Consider the following 11598-nt stretch of genomic DNA (forward strand, 5'->3'; position numbering starts at 1 on the left):
AGTTTTCTAGCATAGTAGTAGAGTGTATGTTTCTTACTGTGATCCAAATTGTTTTCAAAAAATAATTTCCTTCTGGTCATTTGGTCATCATTATCCTTAAATGAATTTTCAATTGTGCTGATAAATCATGAGGTGTAATCCAATGGCTGCTTCCCTTTATGAGTCTCATGTTCAAATCCAAAGTAATTCAACATTCGCCACATAAATCTCAGCATGAATGGATATTTTCCATCCACGCAACTCAGGGAGCACGCCTACTGGGTCAAAAAAAGCAGCATGGAAATCATTTCCAATACCAGCAGTTGCAAAACAACTAATGATCATCATCATGAGACCTTGCGATTATGGCTTGTCAAACTAAAATAACTCCTCCATCACAGGCACAGCATGTGTTATTGTCATACTAAGCATAATGTGAAGAATACTCGATGCAAGGAAAAAAAATATTCAAAAACATCTGCAAACATAGAAATTAATGCACCTCATACCGACTTCATATTAGTACCAACAAAGAATAAAGACACATACATTGGTACAGGATAAAATTCAACTTCCTTGTCAATTTACTAAAACTCACTTGAAAACCATCGCTTCTGTAACTGAAAATGTAGCTTGATTGCAGAATTCTGGAAGCAATTCAGCATGGTTTAAACAACTTTATGAAAGCTGACTAGCTGTAGAACATGGGAATGTCTCCAATCACAAGACATAAAATGATCTGGGGAGATGCTATCATAAATTGAACAGGGAAGCAAATGCACCTTGACAAGTATAGGGTTTCGTTTCCCAGCAAAATAAAGAGAATTTCCCCATCTCTTCTAATATGACAAAAACAGTGGTTGGTGAAAGGACAAACCAGAGTTATCAGAGGAGCTAAATCCATCAAGCTTACCATCTAGCGAGTTATCTGCCCTCAGACTTAACCAGTTGTGAGAATACCCTGCTCATTGAAACACCTGAGAGATCATCCACACTCGAGGCTTCAAATTTTGCAGCAGAAACACTACTATCAGTATGGCTGAAATTGTTGATTTGCGGAGAGAGCTCGCCAATCATATTAATACTGTTGTCTTCGGGATCGCCTAGAACAACTGCCTCTTGTAGTTGAAGGGCATACTCCAGATTCCACAAGACATCTCCCATAGAAGGCCTGTCAACCCCAAAGTCAGCTAAGCATTTCTCAGCAGTTTCTCCAAACTTCCTAAGTGAATCTGGTCTAATTTTTCCCACAAGAGTAGGGTCTATTATTTCTTCCAGCTGTCCTCTCTTCTGCCATTTCATTGCCCATTCAGCTAAGTTAACCATTTCTCTTGGAAGGGATGGATCTATAACCGGTCTGGCACAAAGAACTTCAAACAATACCACCCCGAATGAATAGATATCTGATTTCTCAGTCAGTTGTTGCCTTCTAAAATACTCAGGATCAAGGTATCCAAAGCTCCCCTTCACTGCTGTGCTCACATGAGTCTGATCAATTTCAGGTCCTGTCTTAGAAAGCCCAAAATCAGCTACTTTGGCCATGAGATTCTCATCAAGCAGGATGTTAGCGGACTTCACATCACGATGTATAACTGCTTTTGCGTAGCCAGTGTGAAGGTAATGAAGTCCTCTAGCTGCTCCAATGCATATCTCAAGCCTGTCCTTCCAACACAGACTGGGAGAACCTGAGCCATAGAGATGACTCTTGAGAGTCCCATTCTCCATGTATTCATAAATCAAGATCATTTCATTCTTTTCATCACAGTACCCAATCAACGAAACCAGATGGCGATGCCGGAACTGAGAGAGCATCTCAATTTCAGTCTGGAACTCTGCAAGTCCCTGTTGGGAGCGTGGATTTCCCCTTTTAACAGCCACTTTTGTACCATCATTCAAAACTCCTTTGTATACCTTCCCAAAACCACCAATTCCAATAACCCAACTCTCATCAAAATTGTTTGTCGCCTCATGAACTGCTGCAAAAGGAATACAATACCCCAAATTAGAATCAAGAGTAGCGGTTGTTCCATTTGAGTATTTAGTACCCATGGTGTGAGAATTTCCTCCATTGATGGATAAAGGAATCCACATCTTAGAATTTCCTTGGCGTGCCAGCCTTCTTCTCTTTCTGCAGAACACAAAGAAAATTCCAGCCAACACCACTAGGATAACTGCTCCGATGCTTAAGCCCACTATCACACCAACATTCTTCTTCGAACTTGAATCTGAAACATCAGGAGCTGGCCCACTGAGGCTGCCCAAGGAGTTGTTCATTTTCATGATCTCCAACCCATTTAGAATTGCATTGGGGTAGGCAACAGCAATGGTGTTAGTTGGGCCAATACTCACACGAAGTTTATTGCTGACTGTTGCTGCAGTAACAAAATCCTTATAAAATGCAACAGCCAAAGCATTTGCAAAACTGCTTGGATCTTCATCCTCGGCAACAAGCCAGGAGTCAATGTAAACATTGAAGTAGAGATTGTTAAGACTGCTACTTACTATATCACAGAAGTGAAACCTAACAAGATACTGAAAACCTGGATTCACATTGAACTCCCAGGTCACGTTGAAGTTGCTGTTGGGATCATTCTCTGAGTTCATTCTAATGGCAGTACCATACACAGCATTTGGAGCAGAATCCTGAGTTGCCCCACCAGCTACATACTTGACAGCTGCAATATTGGACACGTTGGTAGCAAGATTATTTCCAACGAGATAACTTTTGTCAGGAACCCAAGTTCTCCCAAGGGTATCATTCTCAAAGGAAACTGTTGGTCCACCCATGTTCACCCTATAAACTGTTTCCAGTGCCTGCCAGGACAGGCCTTTGAATCTCCCCGCTGGATTAAAAGTCTCGGCATCATCTGTAATGAGCTCATCAGGAACTGAAACGACTTCCAAGGCATTTAAGAAGGCGAATGAATTGCCAGAGGGAGTGAAAGTGATAACAAGATCCTTCGAGGTTACATTAGCTGAAAATTCTTTGACAACAGAAGTCTTCACACTGAAATTGCTGAGGAAGACATGGTTTGGGGTGGAAACATCAAAACTCGCACCGCTCATGTCATAACTACCACTAACAAATGGATTGAAATACAGGCGAATCCAATGCCTCCCAGGTTGACGAATCGAAAAGGAGTACTTTGAGGTTCCGTCAAAGATTCTTGCTGTTTGATAAAGTGGTGAATCATCTCCGGAAGTGACAGATTTCGAACTACTTGCCAAAGTGCTTTTCGGGGTTGAAAGAAAGATTGAGGCAGAGTCATCAGCAACAAAAACACGGCCACCCACTGTAGTATTGGTGGGTGATCCACAATCTATAAGATAATTGTCTACAGGGGTAAATCCACTAGACAAAAATGCCAAGATTAAGACTGTAAGAAGTACACAAATGACAATTCTAGATCCTCCACCACCCATCATTTCAAAATCTGGAACTTTATGGTGGAACAAAGGAAATATGGGAATTTATTGAGCTTTAAAATAGAAAATAAGGATTCTTATCAAGGCAGAGCACTAAGTTTGCACTAGTAATCAATAGCAAAACAACAGAAACAAAAATCCATGAAGAGGGCTGAATAAGGAAGTGAAATCAAAATCCAAGATTGTATAATAAACCAAAATCAAGCAAAGAAGTTGTGCTTATTAGTTGCAGATATGGAAGAAATCTAAACAGCAATGGATAGAATTGAATAAGAAAGAGTACAAATCTAAAGTTGTCAAAAGCAATACAAGGAAAGGAGCTTGTAGTTGCTGGCAATCACAAATAAATGGAGACTACGAGAGCCCATGAAGATAAGCGAACAAAATTAAAAAGAAAAGATGGCACCTTGAACGAAATTTGAGTTTCAGTGGAGAGATGGAGAGATACCCAGATGGGAAGTGCATGTGAGGAGGACAAAGTAAATCTGGTGTCCTGTGGAATTCTAATAAAGGACTTCGAACTCAAATAAGAGCAGTCAAATCACAAGCTAGTGTGAACTGGATGACAACCCAAGATAACGACAGATTCCTAGATGTTTTATGTTCTGTGCTGAATTAATAAGAAGGTAAAAAACACTTGCACGAAAAAACCAAGGAATTACAATTACAGAGTCAGAACCAGCTAGGGTTTTAGATGGCTGAGGTTTGTTTTGGTGAATTTTGTGAGTAAATGTTATGGGGTGGATGAAACCTCTTCTATTAAAATATGATTTAGGTCAGAAAATTAAGGAATATGGAACATGGGAGTTAGCAGCTACTCCATAGATATGTCATTGGAAACAGGGAAAAAAAAAAAAAAAAAAGGAAGAAGAAGAAGGTTTGACTATTCAATCCGACACATTCATCATTTATATTATACTAGTTTATTATCTGCTATTTCGCTGCGGATTATACCTAAACGTATAAAATAAATATTTAGAATATAGATATTTTTTTAATGTTATTATTAAATTTAGTATAACATTTAAAATTGAAAACTATAAAATTAATTTTTTATTTAATTAAAATTTTGAATTAAATTATAAAAAGTTACTCCGACATTATTAATTGAGCATCTTCAAAGAAAAATATAAAATAAAATAAAATTAATGAGATTAATCATGATCAATTCTCTAAATCCACAATCTATATTATATATTCTACTAAATTAAATTAAGTTTTTATATTTTATTATATGATAAAAATATAAAAATTAATTTATTATTAATTCAATATTAAAAATAAAATTAAATAAAAATCTCAGATTAAAAAAATCAAAACATAAAAAAAAGTCAAAGTCCTGTTACAATAAAAAGAAGTGTATGCCTGAGGGAGGCTGCAGGCCTGGGCTTGACCCCTTTTTTTTTTTTTTTTTTGGTCTTCTGTGTTTTTTTAAGGAAGTGCTTCAATCAACTAAGACATGACATAAAATTATTATAAAAAAATTAAAAAAAATAAGTGTCATCTCCTCAGTTAAACCATCCCATTTATTATAGTTAATTACTAGTTGGGTAAGCAATGGAAATGAGTTATATACACAAGGGGACATAAATTAAAGAAACTAATCAGATTTAAATGTATTATTTCACCAAAAAAAGAAGAAAAAAGATACATTCAGCACTAAAAACTTACACCAAATGTTGCCTTAGAAGACACTATTCAAAGCTGCACAAAGGTACTGATAATGGTGTGTTTCTTCTTTAGCTATAACACGGGATTTATTAAAAAAAATTCGACCTAAAAAAAACAGATGTTGAGAATATGTTAGTGTTTTTAAAAAAGAAAAAAACAATATGATACTTTGGTTATTAATTTAACTGGATTTATTAAGCTTTTTATATTAAAATAATATGAATAAAAAATACAACGAAAACAATTAAAAAAAACAACGAAAAAAAATACGAGTCAACTTAGGTTAACCCACTTACCCTGCGACCTTGGAAACACGATTAAGATAACGTATTAGAAAGGAAAGTGAAAAAAAAACACGAATATCAATTCATAATAAATTAAATGTTGAAGAAATAAATTGAAAAAAATTAATTTTAAAAAACTAAAAAAACAAAGTCAACCCGTTTTGAAACCTGTAACCTTGATTATGAGCCCGAGACCAGCCCCATAAAAGAAAAACCCTAGAAAATAACACAGAAAATTTTATATCAATAAAATATTGAGGGATGGAATTCAAAACAAAATTCAATTAGAAAAGAAAAAGACAAACAATAATTTAAAGAATGATGACCAAGTTTGATATAAAATTAAATGAAACCAAATGATGAGAGATGAAATTAAAGAAAAAAAATCAATGAAAAAAGATATATAAAAAAACAAATAACAATAAAAAAATGAGGATCAAATTGGATACAAAAAGTAAATGAAATGACACCTTTATATTTTGGTAAGGAGAAGGGAGAAAAAAGAAAAACAAAAAGAAAAAGTTCACCGAAGCCCAACAATTGTTCCGCTATGTACACGCGCAACACTAATGGAAAGACTATGACGAGATGCTTCCAACGCCACCCTTGAAAGGCGATGTTTGGATGTGGGACGAAGTCGAACATGTCACCCACTCGCTGGAGCGTATGTCGCCCACACCAATAATATTTTGTAATAATATTTATGTTTGTTAAAAGATCAAATCGCCCCTTGGTCAACTTGTTAATAACTAAAAAATCAGTTTGAAAATACAAAAAAGCTTTTGCATGTAACTTGACAAAATTTGCTTTTAATGGTAATATAATCTTTATATTGTGTTTTTAAAATGTAAAAAGACCGAATTAACCTCTATCAACATGTTTACAAGTTTTCACTTTTAAGGGTAATATAGTCCTTACACTGCATTTAAAAGATAAAAAGAACATTTGTCTTCGATTAATCTCATAGCAAGTTCATTGGTTTTTTTGTTGGAATGACAAAATGGTAATTACACTATTGTAGTAAGTAGTGATATGTAGCTAGGGACTAATGAATTCTCCATGCCAATCATTTTTTTTAATATTCATGTGTAACTGCAATCGATCTTTTTCATTTTCAAAAAGTTTACATATTGAGAGTGCAAGATTCCCATTTAGAACCATTGTGTTTTTACAATACTACATATTAACATATTAGATTTACATGGAACACATTTCAACTATAATACCTACTCATTCTCTATGACGTTGGAAATGAAGTTTTGCTTTCACTTCATTTTTGTTGTAGTGCTTTGAAGACCTTCTCTGATTGAAGTATATTGTCATTTATAAAGTAGTGTGTTTGACTGGTAAATGCTCAGGAAAGATATATGTGAAAAAAATTGAGAAGGAAGAATGATGATGTCCAAAAACCCATAAGGTTTATGTAACAAGTTATATAGTTTATGGGAAATGACTAATCAAGATGTTCAGGTAAATAGTTTTCTTCTTCTTAGCTTAAGAAGCACCAAATTAATAGTAAAGCTCTAAGTACCTGCAAAAACAATCTTAATCTCACTAAAGACCCTCTGATGATAAAGTCATTAACTTTATAAGAAAAACAATAAATGACTTAAAAGAGCTTTTAATTCCAATAACAAGTTATGTTTATTCTTGTATTTTAGGGTAATTAATACTCTTAAATGTATACAAGCTATTAAGTTATGAAAAGGTTCTGCACTTCTTACCTGGATGGTTCAGGGGGTATTTATACCTCATGAACCTTATCGTTTTTAGAGAAGGCAGGCTTGAAAAGTCTTGTTTTTTATGGCATTAAATAAGGAATAAATATCCCCTACATATTATTAATGATATGATAAGTGTGGTGGGTCCTTTAAGAGACCTTTTGTACATCTATAAGTGTAAGGAGATCATTACTTCAAATATGAATACATGTAATTGTTTTAGAAGTGGGATTTCTTAGTTTTGGATACTTAAAACCTGTGATGTAACCTAACCTAAGTTAAATGGTATGATGGTTTATCCAACTCATAACACTTTCAATTTAAATATTCATCTAAGACCTGACATATTGCCTTGGATTTAGCTAATTGTTAAATCCAAGTATATTAGATCTGGTATCTCGCCAATCCCATGTTTTCTTAAGTTCAGCTGACAGCTGAACCCAAGTATGTTGGGTCTAGCATCTCACTATACCTATATGACCTAAATATATTAGGTTTGACATCTTGTCAGGTCCATGTTTCTTTGGGTTCAGCTGACAGCTGAACCCAAGTTTAATGGATTTGGCATATCACCAACTCCAATATACATTGGGTTCAGCTAATCACCGAACCCAAATGTGTTGGGTTTGTCATAACATCATACCCATGTTCTCTTGGGTTTAGTGGATTGTTGAACTCAAACGTATTGGGTCTAGCAATTCACAAGGCCCGTATTGTCTAAGGTCTGATATATCATCAGACCTAATCTACACTGAATACCAAACCCAATTGTTTTAGGGTCTAGAATATCACCAGACCCACCTTGGTATAAACCTTTTCAAGTCTAAAAAAGATACACCAAAATTAATTATTTTATCGATTGCCCCTCAAGCCTTTAATGTGTATCACGTATAAAGGCTTAAAAGATGTCTTGGGAGACTACCAATCAAGATACGTCTTATCTTCCTTTATGAAGAAGCGTTTAAGCCTTTAATGATTTGAAAGGATTTCCTAGGGAAGAGGAAGCAAACATCTTGGGAAGATTACCCAACAACATGTAATAAATATTTGTTGGCTTTTAGCCTTCCTAGGGTTATGATGAAATGCCATCTATCCTTCATTTATTTCTGGAGAAGGTTGGCTCGTATATAAAAACCTTTATTCATTTTAAATTGCATTTTTTTTACTTCTACTAAGATTTTTATCTGTTTCCTTAACTTAGAAGGTTTAAGATATAATAACAAGATTGTTTTATCGTAGAAGAATTTTTCTTGTTTAGGCAAACCAAATCTCTATCTTCTTCTTTTCTTGTAAGCTTTTTATTTCAGTTTTTCTTCCTTACTTTAAAATATTCAGAATGACTTCTAGAAAAGTGAAGAATGAAGTATCCCTTAAGAGGGATTTTACTTTTAGGTCAAAAACTAGCGGCATTCGTCAGAGATCATCGGCCATTAGGATTAGCCCACAGTCTAGAATCGATACTTCCCCAACTTCCCTTTTAGAAGAATGGAATACATAAGTCCTTAAGAGGTTTCAAGCCTCAAAGGGAACGAACGTGTGCCCAGGATTCCCACTGATAATGTTCAAAGCACGATAACTCCAAACTAATTGGATAAGGCCAATCTCCAACAACTAGGAGATTATGTAGTCTCGTTACCAGAACTTAGTGACCGTGTTTTAGAAGTCACCAATAAATGCAGTGGGGGAAATTTTTTAATTACATTCCCCATTTATATGTATGAGTTTGGGTATTTGTTTCCTTTACAAGGTTTTGTAAATGAAGAGTTCATATATCATAATTTGAGTCTAGCTCAACTCCACCCTAATGGATGGACTATTCTATTTGAATCCGATAAGTTCCTCAGAATGCTAGATGAGGAACCCATAATTAGGGTTTTTAAATAATGCTACACCCTGATCAATAGCGTTGAAAGAGGGCCTTCTTTCCCTTGTTTTTTTTTAAAAAACTTTTCCAACAAGCCAAAGGGGCCTATGAAGGAGACTTTTAAAGGAAAGTCATCTCGCTTAAAGAACTGAAAAGGATAATAGGTGGTAGTGAGCTATAATACCACATGGGACTATACCTATTATTAGAGAGCATCCATAATGGGTGTGAATGCCATGCCTTTCCTCAACACCAATGAAGAAATGGTATGCACTATGCCAAACTCGTTGCACACCCATTTCATAATCAACTGTATAGATAAAGGATTTTATTGCACTGGGATAAAATTTTGCTTTGACATCTTATTTTGGTTTTATGTGTATATTCATTTTATAACTTTTCTTTGTGTAGGGAGTTTATTTAGGAAAGCTGGATCTGATGTTAGTGGATTCTTCATTTCTCGACCTAACCACATCGCTACATCTCCTCGCAATCATGCTTCTTTTATCCATGCTTCTTTTGCTCCTGTCTCTCATGAAGATAGCCTCTCTGAAGATAGTTAGTCTTTGATACATAGATAACAGGTCAGAAGAACATCTCCTATAGACCTTAAAGAGCCCTTCATATAGGTCCCTCATGTTAAGAAGGTTCATGAGGATGTCTCTCCTGCTGAAGAGGTTAACGTATTTATCAATCCCGCTAAGTAGATGTGTTCTAAGGTAATAGGGGGTAATCGTTCCTCCTTTTCAGGGGGTGCCTTGGAACCAACCCCAATAACAATGATTCTAGAGGCAACTTCATAATGAAAGAGAAGGATCTTTGTGGCTTCAGATTCTGATGTAGAAGTGGTCCCTCTTCTCCCGTCAGTTTAATCCTTATGCTTATAAGGTCTTTCAACCAATGATCTTATCCCTCGGAGGTGGAAGACGCCTCTCCAAGCTGAACTTGGGTTATGCTTCTCTTTGCTTTCCCAACTCGAGTGAGAAGGAGAAAAATACGATGAAGTCCTTTTTTCATGAAAGTTCCACCTAAGGCTTGGGGGAGTGGAGGTGATGAAAGCCTTGAACAAGCTACTCACCCTCCTCTCTAACATTAAAGATCTTACTAGCCCTAATTATTAGTGTCATCTGGCCATAACTAGACACATGGCCTTTCAAGTATAAACAAGTTTTTAAGTTATTCTCTTTTATCTAATACATTGATTAATTTTTTGAACTGTATTATTTATTTACTTCATATTATTGTTATGTCAATCTAGACCTTCATGATATGTGCCTAGTCTAAGAATATGTGGGTTGAGGAGAAAAGAGTCATGAATGAGGCCATCGAGTAGTATCATGCTAGCAAGTCTAAGGTGCGTAGGATCAAGAAGGAGAACGTTATTCAGGATGCTGAGATGACCTCTCTCAGAACTCCGTATACTTGATTATAAGAGGAGCTGGGGGCTCAGACATACATCCTGGAGTCTACTAAACAAAAGATGGTTAAAACGTATAACTAGATAGATTTTCTTGAAAAAAGAGGTGGCTAAGCTCAAGGGTATCCCATATGACTAACTCTAGATTACTACAGGCATTCTGTATATGTTCTCTAGGGTCTGTGAATCCATTGTAGTTATCCAGAGCCATCTTTGTGGCGATGTAGTCCCTAGGTATGTGGGTGTTCAATATATTTCTAGATAAATGAGAGTTTCTAATTTGGTGAGGGTTGTAAACATCCTCCTAGAAAAAATTTTCTTCTAGCTGCTTATCACTTTTACACCTATAAGGCTCTGAAGAGCTTGAAGTTTCTGGTGTAGAGTGGCCTGATACATGGATGACTCATTTTCTTCGATATCTAGAAAAACTTCTTGAAAAGCCGCTTTATACCTAAACGTTATGAAGGCATGTATGTTCATTATAATGATTTGATGACATATGAGGTTGGCAACCTTTCTTAAACTCATTCTGCCTATATTCTTTTAGGTAGTGTAACCGTCTACAGACACTAGATGGAGCTTATTGCTGGGAAGGTGATTGGTGAGATGAAGGGACTTGTCAAGGTTGGACTAAAACTTACTGAGGTGGATTTTCTCTCATTTATTAAGTTGCCAATACTGTTTAGGTAAGGAGCTGCACCTGGTCTATAAGTTCTTTGATTATTGGTTGTGCAGGAGTATCTGATATGGCAAAGAGATTAGTAATTCATCCTATCCCAGGAGTGTCTTGATTGTCTACCATTGATGATTATGAGTATGGGGAAAAAGTAATCAATAGGGTTATCTATGACTTTTTAAATAGTTCTCTACAGACAACGTATCTAATGATGTCCCAAAACCTAAAATGTTTATGTAACGGGTTATTTAGTTTATGGGTAATGGCTAATCAAGATGTTCAGATAAATAGCTTTCTTCTCCTTAGCTTATGAAGCACCAAATTAATGGTAAAGCTCTAAGTACTTGAAAAAACAACCTCAGTCCCACTTAAAGACTCTCTGATGATAAAATCATTAACTTTATGGAAAAGACAATAAATAACTTAAAAGAGTCTTAAATTCTAAGAACAACTGATGTTTGTTCTTGTATTTTAGGATAATTAATACTTTTAAATATATGCAAGCTATTAAAAAATAAAAAGGTTATGCACCTTTTACCTGGATGGTTCAGAGAGTATTT

At 35.5% G+C, this 11598-nt stretch overlaps 1 protein-coding gene across 1 annotated transcript; it reads right to left on the bottom strand.

The window, feature by feature from the left end:
* Positions 1-466: 466 nt before the first annotated feature.
* On the bottom strand, positions 467-4256 carry LOC7489281 (receptor-like protein kinase HERK 1). Its single transcript, XM_002313421.4, has one exon. It carries the CDS (start codon positions 3403-3405, stop codon positions 904-906), a length of 2502 nt encoding a protein of 833 aa, XP_002313457.1. The 5' UTR covers positions 3406-4256; the 3' UTR covers positions 467-903.
* Between the last annotated feature and the right edge of the window lie 7342 nt (positions 4257-11598).

The sequence above is a fragment of the Populus trichocarpa genome, chromosome 9 (assembly GCF_000002775.5).
Source record: "Populus trichocarpa isolate Nisqually-1 chromosome 9, P.trichocarpa_v4.1, whole genome shotgun sequence".
In the NCBI taxonomy this organism is placed as follows: Eukaryota; Viridiplantae; Streptophyta; class Magnoliopsida; order Malpighiales; family Salicaceae; genus Populus; species Populus trichocarpa.

Bases quoted from the DNA above. Each gene is read 5' to 3' on its own strand.
- LOC7489281 (XM_002313421.4), bottom strand. From the start codon at position 3,405: ATGATGGGTGGTGGAGGATCTAGAATTGTCATTTGTGTACTTCTTACA.